This window comes from Pestalotiopsis fici (assembly GCF_000516985.1).
Source record: "Pestalotiopsis fici W106-1 unplaced genomic scaffold PFICI_Scf_4, whole genome shotgun sequence".
NCBI classification, from domain to species: domain Eukaryota; kingdom Fungi; phylum Ascomycota; class Sordariomycetes; order Amphisphaeriales; family Sporocadaceae; genus Pestalotiopsis; species Pestalotiopsis fici.
Window position 1 is genome coordinate 2,592,907 of NW_006917094.1, and position 22,977 is coordinate 2,615,883.

Genomic DNA, 22,977 nt, shown 5'->3' on the forward strand with positions numbered 1-22,977 from the left:
GAGCTTCTGAAAGATCCCTGCAATCTTGACCAGGCTCCTGCCGATTAGAGGTCGAGAGTCGGCTTCGGGACTGGACCATTCGGATACAAGGTACATACGAGATTTCTTACTTGTTCTGTCTACATGTATATACACAACAGGGTAACTCAAACTTCAGACTAGCTTGATCATAATCTTCAGTGGTCAAGAGAGTATCAACGCCAACGACCGGCAATTCTGCTCTTCATGAAGAGATGCAAAGACGAGGATTTTGGTCCCGCGCTGGGACCCGGACCTGACTGTCACAATTTTGATTTTACTCTGTTATTTGAAGATTGCATTTTCAGCCTGATTCCGTCTGTCATCGCCATTATCGTCTGCGCATATCGCGCGTCTACCATATTTAAAAGGTCAAAAGTCATCAGTTGGTCATTGGCACGCGCATTGAAATTGGTTAGCCACTCGACCGTCGCAGTCATCTAGAAAACAAGACTTACACCAGATCAGACCAGTTTCCTGCTTCTCGTCATATTTCAACTTGCACTCGCCGCCATTTGGAGTCATGGTTCGCATACTCGCCTTACACTGCCCGAACGGGTTTGCGCACTGGTCGCGACCCTGAGTTTAGCGGTTCTCTCAGACCTGGAACATAATCTGATCATTCGACCTTCCATGATCAACCAATTCTATTTCTTCTCTACGGCTTTGCTCGATCTAGCCCGTGTACGGACTCAGTGGTTGATTGATGATAACACCATAACGGCCTCGTTAATGACAGTCGTGTTGCTTCTGAAGCTTGTCATTCTGGCGCTGGAATCCATACCAAAGCACCGACATGCCAGTGAAAAGTCGACCGCAACACCGCTCGAGAGATCGGGCATGTTTGGTCGTGCACTATTGTCTTGGCTAAATCCTCTCCTGCTTACCGGCTACAGGAAGAATCTAGCTCTCGATGATTTGTTTCCCCTCGACCAGGATTTGAGCGGTGCTGATCTAACACAAGCCTTTCAGAATACATGGAATGGGGGTGAGAATCACACTTTCTATGGTCGGAACTTTTAGACTGACTCCTTGCAGCAAAGAAATCGCGGAAACATTGCTTGTCTCTTGCCGTCATCTCCAACTTTGGCATGGAGATGCTGATTTCTTGGATTCCTCGCTCGTTTCACATAGCATTCACCATGGCCAAGCCCTTTCTAGTTCAAACTACTCTAAACTATATTATGAATCATCAAAATCTACCTCCGAGCTACGGATATGGGTTGATTGGAGCTTGGGGTATTGTTTATACCGGCATAGCGGTCCGTTTTGCCTCCCCCAGAACCGTTTTTATTCTTTGGTAGACTAAACCCATTCTGCAGATCTCAGATCAAATATTCAACTTTCTCGTTTATCGACTCATGGTAAAAGTGCGTGGCGCTTTGGTGGGAATCATCTATCGAGATATGCTCAACGTGCGAGCTCAGAGCAACAACTCGTCCATGGCGCTGACGCTGATGAGCACGGATGTGGATCGAATCTGCCAGACTGGCCGTTGGCTGGTCGACCTCGTGCCGAATGTGGTACAGGTGGGAATTGGGCTTTATATTCTTGGGATACAACTCGGCGCCGTCTGCGTGGCCCCGTTGGTCGTTGCTCTGCTGTCCGCATTGGGCGCTGGGGCTATTGCCAAGTGTAAGTCTTGCCTATTTGATCCCCGAGGCAATGGGTACCATTGAATAATGCACTGAATCTCATTCATAGCGGTGCCCGTCCGCCAGAAGGCGTGGATTGCCGCGATCCAAAAGCGTGTCGGCATTACTTCCGACATTCTCGGTACCATGAAGGGGGTTAAAATGCTGGGCTTGAGCAGAGCGCTCGCAAAGCAAATACAAAGCTTGAGAGAGTTCGAGTTAGCAGAGTCCAAGAAGTTCCGCCAGCTACAGATTTTCCTCATTGCCATGAGTTAGTATATTCGGCTGGCTTATGGCTCAATGAAACTGCTGACATCTGTGCAGATATGCTGCCCATATTCTCAATTTCTGCCGTGACCTTTACCGTCTACGCGATTGTCGCGAAAATCTCCGGGAGCACACTCGGAATTACCCAAGCATTCACCTCTTTGAGTCTACTCAGTATTCTTATGATGCCAGGTGTGTAATCTTCACTGTATACTCACATTGATTGTGTTCTAATTCCGTCATTTCCGCAAAGTGGCACTGCTGGTCACATCTCTCGGTCAAATTGCTCAATCGCTGGCTTGTTTGGATCGAATCCAAGCCTTCCTTCTCCTTGAGAAGAGATCAGAATATCGGACTGGGAAACGTACAGTCACCAGAGACGGTAGCGCGCCACCAGACTCCCAGAAGCCAGATGCAGCTATTATTAGTTTGAAAAACGCCACATTCGGATGGGCCGAGGACAAGGACAATGCCACGATTCACAATATCAATACCGAAATCCTGTCTTCATCACTAACTTTGGTGGTGGGACCGGTCGCTTCAGGAAAATCGACTTTGTTGAAGAGCATCCTCGGAGAGACATATCTTCTCGGCGGCACCATTGATGTTGCGGGTCAGGATAATATCGCCTACTGTGACCAAGACGCGTGGATCCTAAATCTTCCCATTCGACAAAACATAGTAGGATTTTCTGATTACAGGGAAGAATTCTACAAGAAAGTCCTGACTGCATGTCAACTTGACGAAGATCTGAGTCACTTGCCCGAAGGCGATCTCTCCTTGGTCGGAACTCAAGGGATCTCACTGAGCGGCGGACAAAAGCAAAGAATTGTCAGTGTCGCATCGAACATTGCTCAAGACATGCAGTACTGACAAGAATCCAGGCCCTAGCAAGAGCTGTTTACAGTGGCAAGAAACTGGTCATTCTCGATGACACCATGAAAGGCCTTGACGCTGATACCTCGAGCAAGTGTTTTTCTGCCTTACTGGGGAGAAATGGTTTGTTGAGAACAAGAGGTACCACGGTAATCATGGCTACACATAACGGTATGCAAGACCTTCGGCTTTGATGTAATGATGCTCGCTAACCATGACATAAAGCGCAATGGTTTCCCCATGCCGATAGACTCATTGTACTGAGCGAAGGTGGAACACTTGAGAATTACGGGACATTTGAAACGCTCAGAGAATCAGATGACTATATTCGCAGTCTTCAGTTTCGAAATAGCTCCGACGAGGAAAGTGAGGACGAAAACGACATTCCAACAAAAGCCGAGTCACTTGAAGAAACCAAAGAAGTACCCGACTTGGAGACCCACGAGAAACTTCAGTTGATGCCTAGCAACAAGGAGGCTTCTGCCACAGCAGAGGAAAAGCAGAGGGGCAAAGTCAACAGCTCTTTGCCTTACTATCTGCGCTCGCTCATGAGTACTACCTTTATCGTATTCTGTTCTCTGATTGTCTTTCAAACAGCATGTCGCATCATTCAACGTAAGTTCCTACCTTGAAGAGGAAGATTATTCGCTAACGGCCCGTAGCACTATGGCTCAACTTTTGGACTGCCGCCAATGCCAGAAACCCTAGAGAGGATCCAGCGAAGTGGATCGGTATATACGTTCTGCTCTGTGTATTGAACATTGCGGGAATGATGACTCAATTTGCGTGAGACTTACTGAAAAAGTTGAACAATGACAACGAATTCTTGATCACTAATTTGCATTTGATTAGACTCTTCTTGCTTCGCATTATTCCCAGGTCTGCTAAACAGCTGCACTGGGCGATACTCGAGGTTACAATGCAGTAAGTCCAACTCGGCTAATACTCACCCAACTTCAGACTGAACCACCTTTTGCAGTGCGCCCATGTCATACTTTGTCTCGACCGACGTTGGACAGCTGGTCAATAGGTTCAGTCAGGACATGACGCTCGTTGACTTTCCCCTGCCAATCGCCATGATGCAGACTTCTGAAAGTGAGTTATGCTTGACATACGATAACAGGATGGCAAACTGATGCTATAACCTAGTGTTTGTGGCGGCTGTTGGCGAAATCATATTGACTTGCGTTTCCTCGGGCTACCTTGCTGTCGTTGTACCATTTCTCGGCGTGATACTGTTCTTCATACAGAAATTCTATCTCAGAACATTACGGCAGCTTCGTCTGCTGGACCTCGAGACCAAGTCGCCAGTCTACTCTTTTTTCATCTCATCCTTTGCCGGACTCACCACGATTCGAGCGTTTTCATGGTCTGAAAAGTCGTATAATGAGCACATTCAGCACCTGGACACGTCGCAGCGCCCCTTCTATCTCCTTTATTGTGTTCAGAGATGGCTTACGATGGTGCTCGAGCTGACCGTTGCCGGCTTGGGGGTATTGCTGGTGGGACTCTCCGTCGGTCTCAGGGATAGAGTCGAGCCTGGACTCTTGGGCGTTGCATTGACAAATTTGAGCAGCTTCGGAATGACAATGTCGCAAGTCATCATTTTTTGGACAGAGTTGGAAACATCACTAGGCGCAATTACTCGTATTAGAGAGTACACGGAAGAGACTGCACGAGAAAAAGAAGGCACAGACGAGCCACCTCCACAATGGCCCAGTCAAGGTGCCATATCCATTTCTCAGCTCAGCGCCAAATTTGGCGAACATACCGTCCTGGATGGGATTGATCTGGATATTAATCCTGGTGAAAAGGTCGCAATATGTGGACGCACTGGAAGTGGCAAGTCGACACTACTCGCCCTCTTGCTCCGCTTGTACGAGCCGATGGGAGGCACCATGACCATCGATGGTATCGAAACGTCCACGCTGGAAATTGACACACTACGCGAGAGACTCGTGACCCTGCCTCAGGATCCATTGCTGCTCTCGGGAACGGTGCGCTATAACCTAGATCCGGCATCTGGCGTGGAAGATGATGAACTCCTGGCTGCCTTGGAAAAGACTGGGCTGCTCTCGGTTATACAGGACAAAGGGGGCCTTGACGCCGACTTTAATGCCGACTGGCTGAGCGCCGGACAAAAGCAGTTGTTTTGTTTAGCGAGGTCCATGCTGAGGCAAAGCCGCGTGTTGCTGCTTGACGAGGCGACGAGCAGGTAAGTCTGCACTGGGACATGCATCTGCTGCTCAGACGACGTGTTTGCTAACTATGAACTTGCAGCCTGGATCACCAAACGGACGAAGTCATTCAAGGCCTGTTGAGAAAGGAGTTTGCGAACTGGACAACGATTGTGGTTGCGCACCGCTTGAGGACAGTGGCAGACTTTGACAAGATCGTTGTGCTCAAGGACGGCAAGGTGGCCGAAGTGGGATCTCCAACTGCATTACTGGAAAATGGGGGCTTGTTCAAGACGTTGTGGGATCTACAAGAGTCATAGACGTGCATTTGAACAGATAGGTGTGCCTGAGTTAATAGATTTTCTAGTCCTATGCAACAACGAATTCCTGGGCATGAGGTTCGGTGGTCATGACGATCGACCGTCATTTGCAAACAAACCAACCCTCCTACGGATGCCCAGAGGGCAAACTGTTGAAAAACCAAGATTTGGATAAAATCACTCTATTTATAGCAGCAAAAACCCACCCCCCTTTGCCTCCCCCCCCCTTTTGGGATTTTTCAACAAAAAAGAAAAAGAGAAAGAAGATAAGAAAAGAAATAAAGAAAAAAGAGAGAAAATTGAAATTTTTTTTAATATCATAATTTAATAACTTTCTTATTATAGCCACAAAGGAGTAAGCGTATAAGGCTTAAATCGCGGTTTTTCAACAGTTTGCTCTCTGGTGCTCCGTACCCTCCAGTTGAGGTCCTGAATTGATTAATGAATGACTTTGTAAGCGCAACCGATACTTCAAGTAGAATACAGAAGTGTAAATGTTGACTCCCTGGTCGTTTCGATCCTTGCCGGAAAGAAATGTGACAGTCCTCTTCAATGAATTCGAGCCTGGTACAGGTTTGAAAGCGACGTGACCAAAACAGCCGTGTATGTGCTAAACGCTACCAGGGTCGCGTAGAAGCTGTCCAGGCCGCTGAGTCCAAACACGACGACGCTGCTGAAACCAACGACGAGGCCAAAAGACTGCGCGTCGGTAAGCGGCACGAGCAACAGTATCCCGACCGGGCCCACCAGCATCCCCATGCAGAACAGCCCAATGATGATCTTGGTAAAGATTTCCAGTTTCTTGGGACTGACGTATTTATTCTTGTCATCAGAATCCGTAGAGTTCCCCTTCTGTCGGAATATTGCCATGAAGATTTTCTGAAATGAGTTTAGTTTTTGAGTAATGGTGGATGGGAGAAAGCTGGAGGATTTGGTAATTGGATGGCTTACATCAAGCCCAAATCTCGGCTGTCCATGCATGAGCCACTCGAATTTCTCGTGCACCATGTCTTTTCTTGTCGTAATGAAGTCCTCCTCTTCGTCCATCAGGGCCTTCCAAGCATCGCCTTCCAGAGAATCTTTTCCAACAAAGCTTTCGAAATTCTTGTAAGAGTAGCTACTAACTCTTGGCAGACTTTCGACGTGTCTGGACAGAATCATGAGCAAGTCTTTGTAGTTAGCAATTGTCAAGCGGGTCCTCAAGGTCTGGAAGGGTATATGGCAATTCATACAGTACTTTGTCAATCTGTAGGACAGTGCTTCCATGACTTGATCTTTTGTGTATTGGGGACACGAATATGGAGAAGAAGATCCCGAGGTCTGGCTCGAAGCTTGCTCCGATGGCTGCCTCGAGAATTCTTCATCTGATTGTTCCGACTGCTCGCTACTGGCACGAGAGGAGGATTGCGTTGAACGAAGATGCAGATGTTGATGAGCCGCGACACAGCCTGTATGAACGAGATCTGCTGGATTGAAAGGCAGTTTTGTCAGCCCGTCCAAATTATGTTGTGCGTCCTCATTATCTTTTTCATGCAGAATCTTCTCCAGAGCCCATATTTTGGTCTGGTCGTCCACAAGGACTCTTCGGTTCAATACGTCAAACTTTCGCAAGTTGCCCGTATTATACTGCCTGGATTGTTTGGCAGCTATGGTCGGCCAGCCAATTGGCGGTTTAGCACCTGATGAAACACATTAGGTGATAAGACTTCGAGAGAATAATTGATAGCCTTACCCTGCTGCGTTGATGGAGCGCCTGATTGGCTCGTCTGACTGATTGTGTTTCCTTGATTCTCTGTCATACTTCAGTCAGTTGATCGACGGGAGAAAGCGTAAGTTCTCAGGCCTACCAGTTCTTGGAGCAGGGATTGTGGTAGAGGTATGCTCTTCCGAAACACTGGGGACGGTTGGAGAGGACGACAATAGCTCACGTTGGCTTGTTTCTTGTGCTGGAATGGATGGCAGAGGGATTGCACCTTGCTCGGCGAGGCCTGCTTGATTCATGGTGTTATGTCCGTGTTCATAAGATTATGGAATGTGATGTGCTGAGTATGCAAAATTTGGACCACATTGTTGCTCTTTTATGTCCAACGCGAAGCCGCACCATTAATCATGTGGTCTGTCACAATCAGGCGAATATAGCATGGTTTACAATGAGCAAAACCAGGCCACACCGGTCTGCTATGCGAGTTCACGGCTCAAGATGATCTTGACGCTGTTTTGCGGAGAGAGGGTGTAGCGACTCCATCGCTGAGGGGTTGAGCGACATGACGCTCGTGGTCAGATGTAGTGCAATTGGGTGATGAGACCCTCTTACTCACTGCAAGGAGCAACCGAGAATGAGAGAGGTTGCAGCGGCCCGCCACGACGGTCCATACTATCGGAACCAATTGCAAGACTGCTCGTGCTATATTTGGTGTATGTCGCATCCAATAGTTATTTCCAGAGTTTTGCGAGGGCAGCCTTACTGCATTGGAGGCGGCAAGAAATGAGTTGGGCTGTACTCGATGTCACGAACATATTTGGCATACCTTGTGGTGATAGTAACCGCAGCTTGGTTTGATAACATCGCAAGAACCAGCAGGAGAGTGTGTATTGACTGACCGTAATCAGAAAGCTATTGTAATAAAAAGTTCAGTCACTAAAGGGAATTATAGATGGTAGTAAATTATCTCTATCTTCTATTGCCGTGCTCCATGAACCCACCAAGTTCATTTGCAAAATGGCACCCCTGTCGCCAGCAAACGTCACCATGCTCCAAAGGCTCGATAAATGGGACAATCACGATTGTAGTGGCCACCTTCATTTCTGCTGCCATTCCCGGTGCGGGGACAGTGAGATAAGCCACAAGCTGATGCATTCCTACATGACACGAGCGGGCCCGGCGGCTATCAACTATACAAAGAAAATTTGTACATATCCGACGGCGCATAGGACAGTCTTACAGAGTATAGCGACGAAGCTGAGTGGTATTCCCAGATGTTGTTCTTGACCGCGAGGCATGCGAGGCTCGAGACATTGCAGGGTACAAATGGTCTCGTGGGTGCGACATCTGTCTTTGCATGGAGTACGAAGTACTGTACAGATCGCAGCGTCTCTGCAAGCTTCATTTACGCCCCTGTGCCCAACCTATCCCTGCCCAAAGTAATATCGAGTCCCATCGATGAGTGTTGTTTCGTGGGGGGGAGATAGTATGTATGTCCACGATAAAAGTAAAGTAGACAGTAAAGACTCATGCCAATGCGCACAAGACATTCGGACATATTCACATGTTATCCTTAGCAAGTGAAGACGTGTGCGCGGGAACAAAGGCGGGTTGTGATGGAGGAGCACATCGTCGGATTGTGGAGACTGCCATCTTCCAAGCTTTCTACCCCCAAAACATCGTCAGGACTCAGATCAGTGCCCCAAGGTCCACCAGGCTCTAACCATCTCCCCACCACAAAGAAGGTATGCCACGATTCCGTTGCCCCAGTGTCCACTCAAGTCATGATTCAGCTCGCACTGGAGTAACATGCCTAGGCTTCATACCTTTACGGGTACTCAGGCACATAATCAGTGCAATCGAATTGAATGCTGTTTCGTTTTGGACGATAGAGCTATCAATGATCAAAGTAGGCTGGTGAGGTATGTTTGACCTCACAGAACCAGACAACCGGTATTGCTTGACTCCATCCATGTCATGCTTCAAGTACACTGCATACATAGCCTGTGCTGCCCGGAAAACGAATAACGCCCAACAGCTTGTCGGCCCGGCTTCCCTATGTCATGGGTAGTAGGTACCCCTTGCCCAGCATGGGGAGGTGGGCAGCGCATGGCATTGGCAGGTGTCTAGCGCTGCAGGATTCGGTATTTCGACCACCTGTACGAGCCCCGGGCCGCGGTTGCATGTGCGCTAAGCGACGTATAACGGCAGCCTCTGCCGCTCCGTCTGCCTCAATATCCCGGGGTCTTGCCCGGAAATGTCACGTGAACAGTCTGAGGTCTGTCGAAGCTGATGCCATGCTATTGTGATATATATTACCTGTTGCACGGATATCAAAATGATTGTGGTCAAGGTGGGTTCTTATGAGGATGCTAGATCCCGCCCTCGATCCTCATGGTTCACAGGCACGCCTGTCCCATTGATCAGGCTGTCGGCGAAGGGGTCGCTTGGTACGGGTGTGCTCGATCGCGATCTTAATTCGCCGCGAAGCAGAACGAGTCAATAGCATTGAAATGACAGCGGTTGGAATCTGTTATCAGTCGATGCGGCAATGTCGGAGGATCTGCTCGAAAGGCAGCGGCACTGCTTTCTATGTTAGCATTGTCGTCAAGCGCAGGGTCCGAGCAAGTTTACCTGAAGATTCTTTGGGGAAAGCAGTGAAAGATTCCATCTTTCAGAGTTCTGCCAATTGGAAGATACCACGACTTTGGAGGGAAAGAGGAAGAGAAGGACGACGAAAAGGCCACCGAAGTGCACCGAGAGTGCTGAATCCTCATCGCAGCAGCGTCACCGCCGGAAGCGTCGTCGCATAGAACGTTCAGCCACGAGGTTTGAAAAGTCTCCAGAGTGGTGAATCTGTATCCTCACCGACTGTTTGGAGGCAATGAGCATCCAGAAGTTTTCAAGATCGCAACAGATTGGGGACGCGGCAAACAAAGTTGTCAGGCACCCGGGTTGGCTGGCGTTCACAGCCAGCAGACCCCGCCTGCTGGGCCTAGCTGCGATTGAGACGACTGGATGGACCGACCAAAGCCTATGGGGGCGACAACGCGAAATGATGCTGGAAACGCGTCGTTCGTTTTTCTTGCACGTCTCTTGAGCACTAGGTACGTGTGGATATAGGCAATTTGGTCTAGTTCTCATGGTAAGATGTGCCAAAAGGAAAGTTATTGTCCATGCTGGTGGGTAATACATAGCGACCGGGCGTCTGTCGGCCGGGGGTCGATGGCGTGTAAAGGCCCCGTCCCAGAAAAGACCGTATACGGCCTCGACGGGCGTGTTTAGAGCTTCCATGGGCTACTTCTACTATAAAATGCCGATGTAGGAACTTCCAAATTTTCATCAGTGATTTTTCTCCCCCAAGCTCTACTCGTTGCTTGCTCTTGTTCCCAATTTTTCATCGAAGATCTCGTGGATCAATTGATCTATCTATCCCTCCATCAACCCCTCCTCTTTCTGTCTCTGTTATACTACGTGATAGAAAAGATGGAAATTCTGAACTGCTGTAGCTCCGGCAAAGAAAGGTACTTCAAGCAAGTCGAGTTCAATCTTCATCAAACTCACACTGAACTTTATTTATCAGCAAGAAGGGGATCGTGGTTGCACCACGCGACGAAAGATCACCACGATCTGTACGTAACCCGACCACGAACATGCCACCAGGAGGGGCCATCTCTCAAGTTCCACGGAAGAAGGATTCTCAAAAGCAACAACACAAGAATGGAAGTTCTTCAGACAAGCCCAAGAAGGGGAAGAAGAAGCAAGGTGGTAAAGTCCGAACATGATCTGTGTTTCGAAAGCGTGGCTCTCATGTAGCGAAGGGTTCAAATGATGGTTCAATGGCATGGACGACAGGCCTTCATGTAGTGAAAATTGATAGAATTGGTGGCAGAAACAATGATACTAAGCGCTATTCGTCCAATGAAAGATGGTGATAAGAAATGTTCGCAATCGCCGTAGCACTCAAGAAGGTTCAGCCACAATACACCTCTTTTCTTTGCTTGGTTGGGAGTGGAGAGGTGGGAAATTCCCTCCTCGAGGTTTCCATCAAGGTTAGAATCGGCTAGCAAGAATATACTGTTACACACATCGAAGACTGGCTTGAAAAGTTCGGTGGACTAGCATGGTCCCCATGCCCAGGCAATGAGCGGAGCAGACGAAAGAAAAAAGAATAAAATAAAATAAAATAAAATCAAACAAGGCGCCGAGCCCATGTACGCTCAGACGCTTCGTTGTGCCTTTTACTGATTTTATTTGCAGAAGCTTTCCTCCTGGTTCAACTTTTTTTTTTTAACGTACCTGAGAACTCATGTATGCAGCACCCTTGATCATTGATTGCAACGCTCTCCCCTTAGTGGCGCTTGAATTGATGCAGGGTCAGAACGAAGCCGGTCGCGATTCCTGAGAAACCTTGTGTTTGGAGGTCCTTCGGTATGCTTGGAGGGCCCTGCTGAACGCCTTTTTCTTTTCTTTTTCCGGACGATCCATGTGTATGTGACAGCGTTCAAAGGGCGAGTGGCTCTCGTGGCCCCAGGGAAGCAAGCTTCCGGCTACATATCAACATCAACAGAGGAATAAAATTATCCTGCTCCGGGCGAGGATATGTCCAACCAGTTTGAATGGCTCTCTGTCGACGAACGAGGCGGTGGAGGTGAGACTCTAGGCTTCGGTCTGGATAGCGAAGATTTGTGATCAGACATCCATGCGAGCCCGCCCAAATGTCAACCCGGAACTCACTCCCGGAACCTGGGCGCTGGCTGGGGTACATTCGAGTGAAAGCTCCATTCTGTCACATTCTAGCCATTTCTAAATAACGTACAAATGAGATGAGCCCTTGCTCCGACAAGACTCAGAGTTTGTAGCAAATATGGGCCTGATTTCGGTTGGAAGTCTCTAGTTCAAAGCGGCTTGGGAGGATGCTAGTCTGTACGGGATATGAAAGCATCTATAGCAAGGGGTATAATGTTGTTATTGCTCCCTGATTACGGCGTGTGTATTTCGTGCATACCTAGATCAGCGGGCTTTCAGCCAAAGGCGGGATCAGTCATGCTGCTATCGTCTCACTCACCGCCAAAATCGGGCAGAGACTTGGCGATTGCCTCACGCGACGAAACAAAAGATCGCCTTCCCGTCAGAAACTCACTGGCTTCAGACGTCATCTTGGCGTGTAGAGGGTCTCCATTGAAAGACATGGGTATAAGGGGAACTCCTGCAAGAAATTACGGAAATGGCGAACTTGGTTGCCTTATGGAAAGCGTGGGCAGGCGGCAAAACAGAACGCCTTGTTTCACACTTTGTGTGTTTTCACTGCGGAGCTGTAAGCTCATTGGTAGAAGACATGGGCGTCGGCGGGACACTACCAATTCGGCCAAGCTTTCGAGGTAATTGGCATCAGAAACCCGACTCTATGTGGCATTTGGAGTATCTGCTGTTTGCACAGTTCCTTGTGTTGAAGCAACGGGGAATCGATCCGCTGTCATTATGAGTGTGGATCGGCAGCAGACCCTAGTAATTGCCTGCGAGCAATGTCTGTTTGACTTCCGCACTCCTTGCTATGTCTGTTACCTGGCTCGCCTGGCAGTCTCGAATATCCGAGGAGTCTATCATCATTATGAAAGATTTTTCTGGAATCAGTGGGTTTGCCGAGTACGAAAGTAGCAGCGGAAATAAAAGATTTCGCCCCTTCCGGAATGAAGGGACACCTTAACCCCTGGCATTAACAACGCACACTGAATCCGACTACTGTACCTAGCTACGCCCTGCTTATAAGTGAATAATCCCCCCCTACCAAGCGTTGGAAAAGCTTTTCATTGAAGCAAAACGTTGTTCTAGTTGTACAATGTCAAAATTCATGTCGATCCGAACTCGACCCCCTGAACCGGACCGGCCCTAGGTCCTGCGGCTATCTAACGTGCAAGCTTACCCGTGCGCGAAGTGATGCAGAGTCGACAGCTCATAATCTAGTCGCGAAAGAAAAAATTTCTGATCAGGGGTTTGCCTTGAGAGGAGATCCAGAACCTGGAGACTAACAAATACGGGGGTTGTTCTTACAGCAGTTGCCTACCAACGCGCTCGGTCGCGAAGTAGAAGCATCTCACTTGTACAAAATCGCGTCAAAATACGCGTTCCAACAATCTAGGCGCCGCTGAATAGTCCTACGCGCTGCTACTTGCGGTCGGAAATGCGGGCTCTAACACCAACATGTCGCCTGCATAATGCGGGATTGTTCCGGGCTGCCAACATGCTTGCTCAAATTTCTTGCCAACAACATCCGTCTTCTTCATTTATCTTGCAGTTTTGATCGCGATTTCTCGATCTGAGAAGCAATTTTCTTTCCGGCATGTATGGTGTGGTGATTTCAAACATATATTGCGGCTGAGCATAAAGCAAGTCCTGGGTTGGAGCGAGACATAAACTTCCAGCCGTTATGAGCTATATGAATATGCATAAATTGAATGAATACAAAAGTCAACAATGTATGTCACTGGAACACTGTTAGTCAATACTCCATATAACTAGTGGCTTGAATGTTAGATCAAGACCGCTTTGTAGCTCCGCGTAACGAGACCGTTATGTGCAAAGCATAGTCCTCTTCGACGAATCAAGTATATAAATATATCTAAAAATGTATGCGAAAGAGGTTTATACATCTTACATGTAATATGTTGGCATAATACCGCATTGATGAAATTCTTCTCGTTATCGCACAACATCTTGACTCCTTCAAACCCGCGGTTACCCATCAACCCCAACTCACTTGATCAAACCCCCAGTTGGTATCTATGTACATAATTTTGAGTGGACGATACCAATTTCGCTGGCAGGATATTCCTCACGCGAAGCCATCCCATCTTGTGACCTGATCGCCTTCCACATATCCTCATATCCCCCGCATGCTCAATCGGTGACGATGAATGAGTATAACAGCGGTGCCATAGGGTATACAAACCTGATTGAGGTCGCAAGACGCGATATTGAGTCCGCAGTGTAGAAAAGCTAACTATTAGTCTGATATAAACTTGACATGTCGTCAACCTACCGCGTGCAAAGTGTGGAGTTGATCGTAAGAAGCGCGCGGGTATTGCCGAACGGTTGGGCAATCACTGTACGGATGTCATTCCCGAAAGTCATTGGCCCCACTGAGAGCTGTCCGTGAACTTTCGGAGCGACCTCCGTACCTGTCATATCATAGTACGTGCTGGATGCCATCTGCCATCCAATGGTAGAGCTGCAAATTCAACTCCTTGCTTAGTCACACCCATGCAATCATCCCACGTTCTTGGGACGACTATTGGGATTTGGATATCAAGTCGAATATAGTATTTTCTTAGGGGACAATACCTACCTTGGGACATTTCGATACTCTTGACACTATTTCAACGGCACGTACTGGACATTTATACAAGACGTCAAACTTCGGCAGATTGCCATTGTCTGTCACATATTCAAATATTCAATAATTATAAGCCGCCACTTCTTAGATCCTCCAATGTACCCAGCCGTCGTACGGAGACGCAATGAACCTACCAAGGAATCTCAACGCCGAGCTGGGTCGCAATCCTCGCAGCAGAGACAACACAACCCTCCAACAGAACCATTCCATCCCAACACCAAGATCCGGCAAGCCAAATACCATCAGTTCCGTTGGTCCAGCCCGGTTCGACGGGCTCGCCCATTTTCTGCACCATTTCGCCAAATAAACGGTTCGTCAATCCCCGACTCTCGACTGTCCGCAAAGTTCGTACAAATTGAGACCTGGCCAAGACAGCAGTTGATCGATCTTCCTCGTCCGGCGCATTGACCGCGACACAGGCGCCGCTCGGGGAGAGCTGGTGCGCCTCTGTCCACGCAGGAGACTCGGTGTGCGTCTTGAGAGCAATGAGATGAGTACCGGTAACAGCCCGGTTCGCACGTCGCTCCGTCCTTATTTCGGGCACATTCGAAACATTCTTCACCACTGAAAGCTTTGCCCGGGCTCCCGTGGGCTGCAAAACGCACGTCTTGACCTGAGTGGTGGGCATCTTGGCCATGATGTCTCCCAAATGCGGAACCAGCCACCCAACAACATCGGGCGAAGTCGCAATCACCACGTTTGCAAAGTCCCGACTGCCGCTCTTTTCCGTTCCATCCTTGCCTCGAGTCCGCCAGTGGAGTCTCACTTGCCCGTCGGTTGGCGTAACTTTGCCCACCTCGGTTGCCAGCCGGACGTCGATTCCTGCAATCAACTTCTGCTGCACATCCTGAATGCCATTGGCCAGGCAAAAATGCTGGCTCCCGAGTATTTGATTCCTATACGTTACGAAATCCTGAGCCGGAAAGCGCAAGAGTTCTTGATGCGAGCAGGTCGCCACACTTGAAATAAGGGGGAGGAGATAATGCTTGGTGAACCCCTCGGGAATGCGAGTTCGTTGGAGATATGCCTCGAGGCTCTCATCGCGCTGCGGGGTCACGAGTGCGCAGCATAACGTCAACCACAGCAAGCAGAGTCCCAGATACACAATTTGTCCCAACATGCTGAAGAATGATGTCCCCTCTGGACGGGACGGCCAGCGGTGCAGATTGGACGAATGGATATAGTAGGGCGGCGTGTCGCCCTTGCGTGGCGATGTACTGGAAAAGGCATACAAAAACTTTTGCGCTTCGTATGGGACACGAAAGAAATCAAACATGGCCTTCAGGTTGCGATAATAGCCGGGCGCAAAGGCGCGCACGGGCACGTCGACAATGTCGCGGCGGCCATGGCTATCCTCGAGCGTCACCGACGCAGCGCTTAAAGAAATTTGATCTTGCTGGACAGCATGTCAGTTTTGAAATAGATCCAAGCCAAGAAGAAGTTCATATGGGTGGCTCAGGCCTGCGAATATAGGGGATTTCAAGAGCTTATTGATCCTTCAAGATCTCACCTTTTCAAATAGGGTAACGTGGAATCGTTGGAGTGGGTCATTGTGAAGAAGATAAGCTGTTACGAGACCAGCTAAGCCAGTGCCGACGACTGCGACTGGCGTCTGTGAGTTGGAGGGACGGGGCCCCATGGCGAGCACATATATAGGTCACCTCTTTTCCGGCGTATAAAAGTCTATTAAATGGGAGAAAGTTTGTTCATGCTATAGATCGCGGTTGGAGTTAATGCAATTCATGGACACCCCAACCGTGCCCGGGCTGCGGACTGTTTCTCTATCCCGCCTGGTCTTAATTTTTCTGTTTCAATTCCACATCGTTAAAAACCTTTCAGGGCCGAGGTGCCAGATGCGGAGTCGCTAATTGCCCAGACTTGCTGGCGATTCGTTAGATTCCAGCTAGTGTTGCGCGATCACCAACGGTATACTTGCCCAAAGTGGAAAACGAATTAGCCGGAGCATAACGACGAAATGGAGAAAAGAATGGAACAATAAATTCGAAAAGGGGCAAAGGTGCATCCACTGTCGCGAACTCTCCCCAATGAACACGCCCCAGAAGACTGTGCGCTGACATGTGACGAAGACCTCATTGGCTCGATTCAATGTCCCTAGTTGACTGAGATCATAGATGGCAGCACGGATCTGGTTTCAAAAAGTTTCCAATCGACCAAGTACTTGTGTATAATCATATACTCGGCGGTATAAGACGTTTCAACGTGATGTCCTCTTCTGCTCTGGCGGCCCCAGGGTCAACATTTCGCGACTTGACCTGCTTTGCGATTGGTTTCGGGACAGCCTTGCTTGTCATTGCCTCTGTTGCACTTAGCTTTCGGCGATCTGATATTTATAATGTTGATCACTGGAAGCTCAATATTCGCTTGCCGCCCACGTCCATGTGGATGAATATGGGATATTGGTATGTCTTCTAGTTCAGTCCGAAAAAGCTGGCCAACTTGGACCTCTGGCATCTGTGCTTCCCGCAACTAGTCCATCTGTTTCTGATTGGGTGACGCAGGAAAACCACAGACAATGCTCTAATCCATCAGTTTGATGAAGCATGCCAGAGGTTGCTTGAGGAAGTCTTGAGCACAGCTGGGCTGCTGCCGCCAACTGCCGGTACCCGGCGGGCGAAAACCGATGTGGCAGTACTCGATCTTGGCATTGGGTGCGGAGATCAGACCAAATCCCTTGTGCAGCTCCTCGGCAGCGCAGGTAGAAATCTCCACTATGTTGGTTTGACAAATGTCCAAGCACAAGTCAACATCGCAACAAGACTCAAAGACAATGAACTTGAATCCAAAGCTGGTGTTGCTTCGATTGAGATATCCTTGGCCGACGCTGCACAGCCCTCGTCATGGAGCTCAGCGATTCACTCTACGCTGCTGGCCCAGAAAGCGGGTGTAATATTGAGCGCTGGGTCCTAGGACTGGATAGCTTCTACCACTTCAAGCCGTCGCGTATCCCCCTCTTTCGCTACGCGGCTGCGGAACTCGATGCCTCGATCATGGCCTTTGATCTTCTCCTCAGCGATAAGGCCACGCCGGCGCAGCGGCTCATCGCACAGGCAATCGGCGTCGCATCTCAGTGCCCGTGGGGCACGTTTCTACCATTGGCCGAGTATCGAGCCCAGCTTGTTGGAGCAGGCTTTGATCCGGAACTGATCGAGACCCGAGACGTCACGCCTCATGTCTTTCGTGGCCTTGTCGATTTCATTGACCGTCAAGCCGAGAGCCTGTCTACTTATGGGATCGCACTAACGAGATATCGAGTTTTTCAAAAAGTCTTGAAGTTCTTTGTCGCATCTGGAGTTGTACGAGCAGTTATAATTGTGGCAAAGCGAAGATAGGATCTGCAGCGTGCCAAACTCTCTTACAGACTCGACATTGATCAGACTCTCTCCATATGCATGGGACAGCGCGCAACTCGGCCCTGGCATTTTATTGTCAGACCTGCGCTCAATCAGTCGTTCGCATCCGGGCAGGGAGGGCGGCGACATCGTTGACATGGCAGTGAGTTTTAGAGTACGGCCATGTCATCAAGTGGAAAATTTGACGCTGAAGGGAGCCACTAAAGTTGATCCAGGCAGACATTAAATGCCACAATGTCTGCGACCGGCAACGGCGCTCATACCCCTGAGGACTTTACTTGGATACATTACCTAGGGTGGTACCATAAGCTAGAAGGTATGTTGTGATTACATGTAATTGTATGCAATGAATTGAGTCGAACGATCTCAATCGAACTTGAAGTACTATTTGGCAGAGCTGCTGGAAAGAGAGGCTGATGAGCAATGCTTGATGCACCATCGCCAAAGGACACGATAAAGTTCACAGTCCGCCATCTTCTATTCGGTCCTTTACAGTGCAAATGCAGTGCCATCGTCTTTCCACGTTCGTACTCGTACGATTTACTCGTAGCGTCCAACAAGCCTTGTCGCCTCCAAACCATAAAGCTGCCGCCACACATTGGATTCCTGAGGCTTGGACAAAAAATATGAAGTGACAATTTGTGTCCTGTCAAAAGATTCTGCCTTTATAACCCGAATCAAAGCATTCGCTTTCAACAACCAACAAACCACAGGTCACAATGGTGTAGTGGTACTCGCTCCGCGCCTAGAAATCTTGTATTTCTAACTCTCTCCCTGGCTGGGTCCGCCCTCCCCCAGTCTTTTTGTTCGATTCCCCAAGTTTCCTTCTCTCTCCTTTTTTTCCTTTTTGTTTTTCAAACCCCCTCCTTTTCCTCCCTCCCTTTCCTCCCTCCCTCCCTATCCAAGTCAAGGCCCGTATCGCTTGGTAATTATCGAAATAAATACCAGTGTGAAAGAGCGTAGCATTTAAATCAGACATCTTTACGAACCCAGTCCTGGTCATGGACTGGCTGTGTAATGATCGATTTCTGCTCCTTTGTCAGCTCGATTCCAGATCTCTTGGCCGCCTTGTTCAGGGCAGCCTGCCGATCGCGTTGACCTTGCCACTTGCGCGTTTCTTCGGCCGGGAGCTTGTCGGCAGTGCCATGCAGCCAGTCAAACACCCCCAAGGTGCCAAAATTGCACGCCGTCTTGGGATTAAACGCCCGTTCGTGGTGTAGGTCATGGCTGCCCGGGTCGTTCCAGATGGATCTGTATCCACTGTGAGCCATGACCGAGCTGGACGCTGCGGCTGCGATCCACACGTAGAGAGTGACGAGATGCGTGCCCCAGATCTTCTCGACGCCGGCTGCCCTGGCGAGCACCTGCGTCAACACGGGACCGAGAAGGGCGGGGAACAGGTTGAATATCATCTGCTCCGCGACCGAGCAATACCAAGCTGCGATGCCAATGTTGGCTTTGCATCGGTGGTGTAGACGGTGCGACTCCTTGAACTTTTTGTGCAGGATGTTGTAGAGCGATTGAGGAATTTGTAGCCTCTTCTGTTCGTGGGGGTTTGTATGAGCGATCCAGTGCGGGTAAAAATAAAACATGTCGTTGATCAGATACCAGACTAGACCTTGGACTGGCGGGACGTAGGACTTGGGGAGTACAAGTATGTGTTGTGTATCAACCCCGGCCTGAAGCAGAACGATCCACATCAATGAAATGGCAAAGATGGAAATGAGTAGATTGATGGCAACCTGGCGCACCACTCTCGTAAACTCGACGCGATCCTGGAGGGCGACGTGTCTGCGATCAGCGGGCTGGATGGTGTTGGACATGTACTCCACGTGTCTCCGTTCGTACAAATTGAAAATATAGTTGAGCCATTTGGTGGGTATCCAACGTCCCAAGCGCGACTCGGCCACCAAGTGTCCATAGTGTTGAAGAAGATCTGGCTTCCACTGGTAGAGCTCTGGTCGCAAGTAGAGTATGGCGGTGATGACATAGGCAGAGACTCCGATGAGACTGGGGACAACAAGGCCTTTCCAGAGATGGTAGGATTGGATCTTGGTGAAATCAATGCTCCCGTCAGTTTGGTCAAAGACTGCCTTGTTGAATCTGTCGCGGTAGTGGGAGGAGTCATGAATAAACGATTTCCAAAGGCCCAGAGGTAAGACATTGTTGGAAACAATCAGCAAGACCTCTAAGGCGATTAGCAGGAGATTGACGATTCCCAGTCTTTCCATGGCATTTTCGGGGAATCGCGCTATCTTGAAAGACCACTCTCGTTGTATCTCATTTGCAAGCCTCTCATTTTCCGACGGGCCACGTCTCTCGTCTGTCATTTTAGACATGAATAGACCAAAAGAGAAAATGAAGGCTGCAATGAATCAAGACTTGGTCCAACAAGGATACGCTCTCGACTGTTGTGATTGCTGGGCGGTTCCTGTTTTTAGATTGTTCACAAAGAGGCGCAGCCTGACAGGTCTTTCTGGTATGCTGGTTCGCGAACTAGCCAGGCGATTTCAGCCTTACAAGGCTCCCGTACGACAAACAATACATTGCAGCCATCAGATCATGTGTGTCTGCCCAAGGCTCACTAGTTACGGGATCTGATTTGTTGGGGTATCAAAGTCTATTGCAGGCGGAGGTGGCCCGCGGGGTACGTTGCATTGTCGCCTGCCTATCAAGATACATTGATGACATATGTATGCTGTCTTCATTTTCTCCATCTCGGTCAATTCTCAGCCTCGACCATGTCAAGGGCGGTAATTTTTACCTCCCAAGCTTTGCAAACAGCTCTTTGGAGAAAATGTCTGCTAGAATCTGCTTGTCGCTATCCTGATGGCATACCACATCTACACCTATAGAGAGAGCCTAGGTGAGACCGGCTGATGGTGTTGGTTGCCCTTTTCCTATTTCTAGGGAAAAGAAAAAGAAAGAAAAAAAGCAGTGATACATTGCTGCTGCTACCATTTCCCACGATAGTACTCGCGTTTTTGCCTTTTCTCTTAACCCCGGAACCGTTGATGTGATGCGGAAAATGGAGGATTACGTGACACACCAACGGTGCAGAATAAAATCATGAGCATGATATACCCGGGTATTCTAACATCAAATCTGTATAAGCAGGATTCAATTGGCTAAATTGACTCTAGCCCGCATTCTTTATAGCGCTAGTATTCCTTCGTTTCTGTAATGTTCGTCAACACAATGGGAGTATTCATTACTGCTCATGCGCTAGTTTGAGCAGATTGTGCTTATATCCTCTCACTTCATGTACTGGGCCAATCAATATCCAAGATTGATTGGCTTCGGTCCCAATAGAAATCATTCCTACTTTGGGCCTGGCCGGAAGCAGATGCCAGTATAAGACTGCGATCCTGTTCCCAAAATTTGTTTTGTTTCACATATCCTATTCTTGATGATATCTGATTTCGCAATCATGTGGACTAGAAGGAACATTTCTGCTGTGATCCAAGTCTCTCTTCTATCATGGCTTGCTGTGGCTCAAGCATCCAATTCATCAACGCCTCTCCCTCCAAGCGAGGACCCTTTCTACGTTCCACCTTCTGGTTTTGAGACCTCGGCACCAGGCACGGTTCTGCGCATTCGGACAGATCCGAGCAACATTACAGCCGTAGTCAACTGCTCTGCCGCCTACAACATACTCTACAGATCAACCGATGCTCAGTATCAGCCTTCCTGGGCAGTGACGACTCTGCTGATTCCCGACTCTGCCCTGATTCCAGCCAATTCGACCTCGCGCCTGCTGTCTTACCAGATCCCGTACAACTCGCCAGATGTGGACGCTAGTCCTAGTCATTTGCTCTCGACTCTCTACGCTACGGCGGCGGATCCCTCTCCCGCGGATTATGTCGCAGAAGCTCTCAGCCGTGGTTGGTATGTCAGTGTTCCCGACTTTGAAGGACCAAATGCTGCATTCTTTACGGGGCCTCGAGAGGGACACGCCATTCTGGACGCAACTCGAGCCGTCTTGAGCCAGAACCAACTGGCTCATTGGGATGATGCACGATATGCCATGTGGGGGTACTCGGGCGGTGCTCTGGCGAGCTACTTTGCTGCTGAGCTCCAAGCATCATACGCCCCTGAACTGAACTTTGCCGGCGCAGCAATAGGTGGCCTGCCATCAAATTTCACATCAGTGGTATACAATTTCAACAATTGCGGCGGTGCCGGCATCATCGTGTCACTGTTCCTCGGTCTGACAGCCGACTTCCCAGCGGCCCGGGACATTCTCGTCAGCAATCTCAAGACCGAGGGTCCTTTCAACGCCACGAGTTTTCTCGCCTGTCTTCACTACAATGCTCCCGAGTTTACCGCGGCCTATTCAGGACAAGACATTTTCGAGTACTTTGTGAACGGGAGCGACATCCTTACGGTTCCGGAGATTGCGTGGGTGATTGGAAATAATGCGCTTCCGACGTATCACGGTCTGCCTCAAATGCCACTTTTTGCGTACCATGGGATCAATGATGAAAATTGCAATATTGAATATGCAGACTCACAGATACAGCGATACTGTGAGGCATATGCCGATGTTCTATATCAGAGAAACACCGTTGGTGGTCATGAGGCCGAGTCTGTCGCGGTTGCGCCCGTGGCTCTGGAGTGGCTTTCAAGGTGGCTTGATGGTGATGCTGAGCAGACAATAGTCGGGTGTACTGTCGAAACAGTGACCATAGATAGCTCCTCAGCATGATAATCAAAGAGCTCGTGTAGAGTCACCCATTGTCCTGGCAGAGAAGTACCTCAATACTACCTAGCCATTCAGCGATTGACTCTGGTAGCGAACGGCATTGTGTGTTTTCTGGTTCGTTCTAATAGGCATTTCCGCACGGTACTGCGTCTACCCCCTCAATTCGGATCATCATATTATCCACAATGTAATCTATTGAAGGGGGCTCAACCGTTCGCTTCAGGCAATCTGAAGCGCCAAAGTACCACACTGGGGCCAGCAGCGTGATAGTTTTTGTCCTCTGGGGCAGCCTGCTACGGAGCACCAGAGAGCAAACTGTTGAAAAACCAAGATTTGGATAAAATCACTCTATTTACAGCAGCAAAAATCCACCCTCCTTTGCCTTTCCCCCCCCTTTTTGGGATTTTTCAACAAAAAGAAAAATGGAAAAAACAAAAAAAAGAGGAAAAAAAAAGAGAGAGAAAAAGAGAAAAAATTGATTTTTTTTTAAAAAAATTTCATAATTTAATAACTT

General features: G+C 48.9%; 6 protein-coding genes across 6 annotated transcripts; 3 read left to right on the plus strand and 3 right to left on the minus strand.

Moving 5' to 3' along the window:
• Window positions 1–225: 225 nt before the first annotated feature.
• PFICI_06804 (uncharacterized protein) lies at window positions 226–5,292 on the plus strand (the record flags this gene model as incomplete). Its single annotated transcript, XM_007835385.1, has 14 exons — window positions 226–432; window positions 487–1,006; window positions 1,057–1,280; window positions 1,341–1,653; window positions 1,723–1,923; window positions 1,977–2,111; window positions 2,173–2,750; window positions 2,804–2,966; window positions 3,021–3,410; window positions 3,458–3,581; window positions 3,648–3,719; window positions 3,775–3,890; window positions 3,945–5,010; window positions 5,076–5,292. 14 exons carry the CDS (start codon window positions 226–228, stop codon window positions 5,290–5,292), a joined length of 4,326 nt encoding a protein of 1,441 aa, XP_007833576.1.
• Window positions 5,293–5,841: 549 nt separating this feature from the next.
• PFICI_06805 (uncharacterized protein) lies at window positions 5,842–7,293 on the minus strand (the record flags this gene model as incomplete). Its single annotated transcript, XM_007835386.1, has 4 exons — window positions 5,842–6,171; window positions 6,244–6,971; window positions 7,025–7,084; window positions 7,140–7,293. The coding sequence occupies 4 exons, from the start codon at window positions 7,291–7,293 to the stop codon at window positions 5,842–5,844; spliced, it is 1,272 nt and encodes a 423-aa protein (XP_007833577.1).
• A 7,224-nt stretch (window positions 7,294–14,517) lies between these two features.
• On the minus strand, window positions 14,518–16,026 carry PFICI_06806 (uncharacterized protein; the record flags this gene model as incomplete). The annotated part of the gene is made up of 2 exons (XM_007835387.1): window positions 14,518–15,783; window positions 15,898–16,026. The coding sequence occupies 2 exons, from the start codon at window positions 16,024–16,026 to the stop codon at window positions 14,518–14,520; spliced, it is 1,395 nt and encodes a 464-aa protein (XP_007833578.1).
• Window positions 16,027–16,610: 584 nt separating this feature from the next.
• PFICI_06807 (uncharacterized protein) lies at window positions 16,611–17,737 on the plus strand (the record flags this gene model as incomplete). The annotated part of the gene is made up of 3 exons (XM_007835388.1): window positions 16,611–16,807; window positions 16,907–17,291; window positions 17,342–17,737. The coding sequence occupies 3 exons, from the start codon at window positions 16,611–16,613 to the stop codon at window positions 17,735–17,737; spliced, it is 978 nt and encodes a 325-aa protein (XP_007833579.1).
• A 992-nt stretch (window positions 17,738–18,729) lies between these two features.
• Window positions 18,730–20,088, minus strand: PFICI_06808 (uncharacterized protein; the record flags this gene model as incomplete). The annotated part of the gene is made up of 1 exon (XM_007835389.1): window positions 18,730–20,088. The coding sequence occupies one exon, from the start codon at window positions 20,086–20,088 to the stop codon at window positions 18,730–18,732; it is 1,359 nt and encodes a 452-aa protein (XP_007833580.1).
• A 1,100-nt stretch (window positions 20,089–21,188) lies between these two features.
• On the plus strand, window positions 21,189–22,466 carry PFICI_06809 (uncharacterized protein; the record flags this gene model as incomplete). The annotated part of the gene is made up of 1 exon (XM_007835390.1): window positions 21,189–22,466. One exon carries the CDS (start codon window positions 21,189–21,191, stop codon window positions 22,464–22,466), a length of 1,278 nt encoding a protein of 425 aa, XP_007833581.1.
• Window positions 22,467–22,977: the final 511 nt, after the last annotated feature.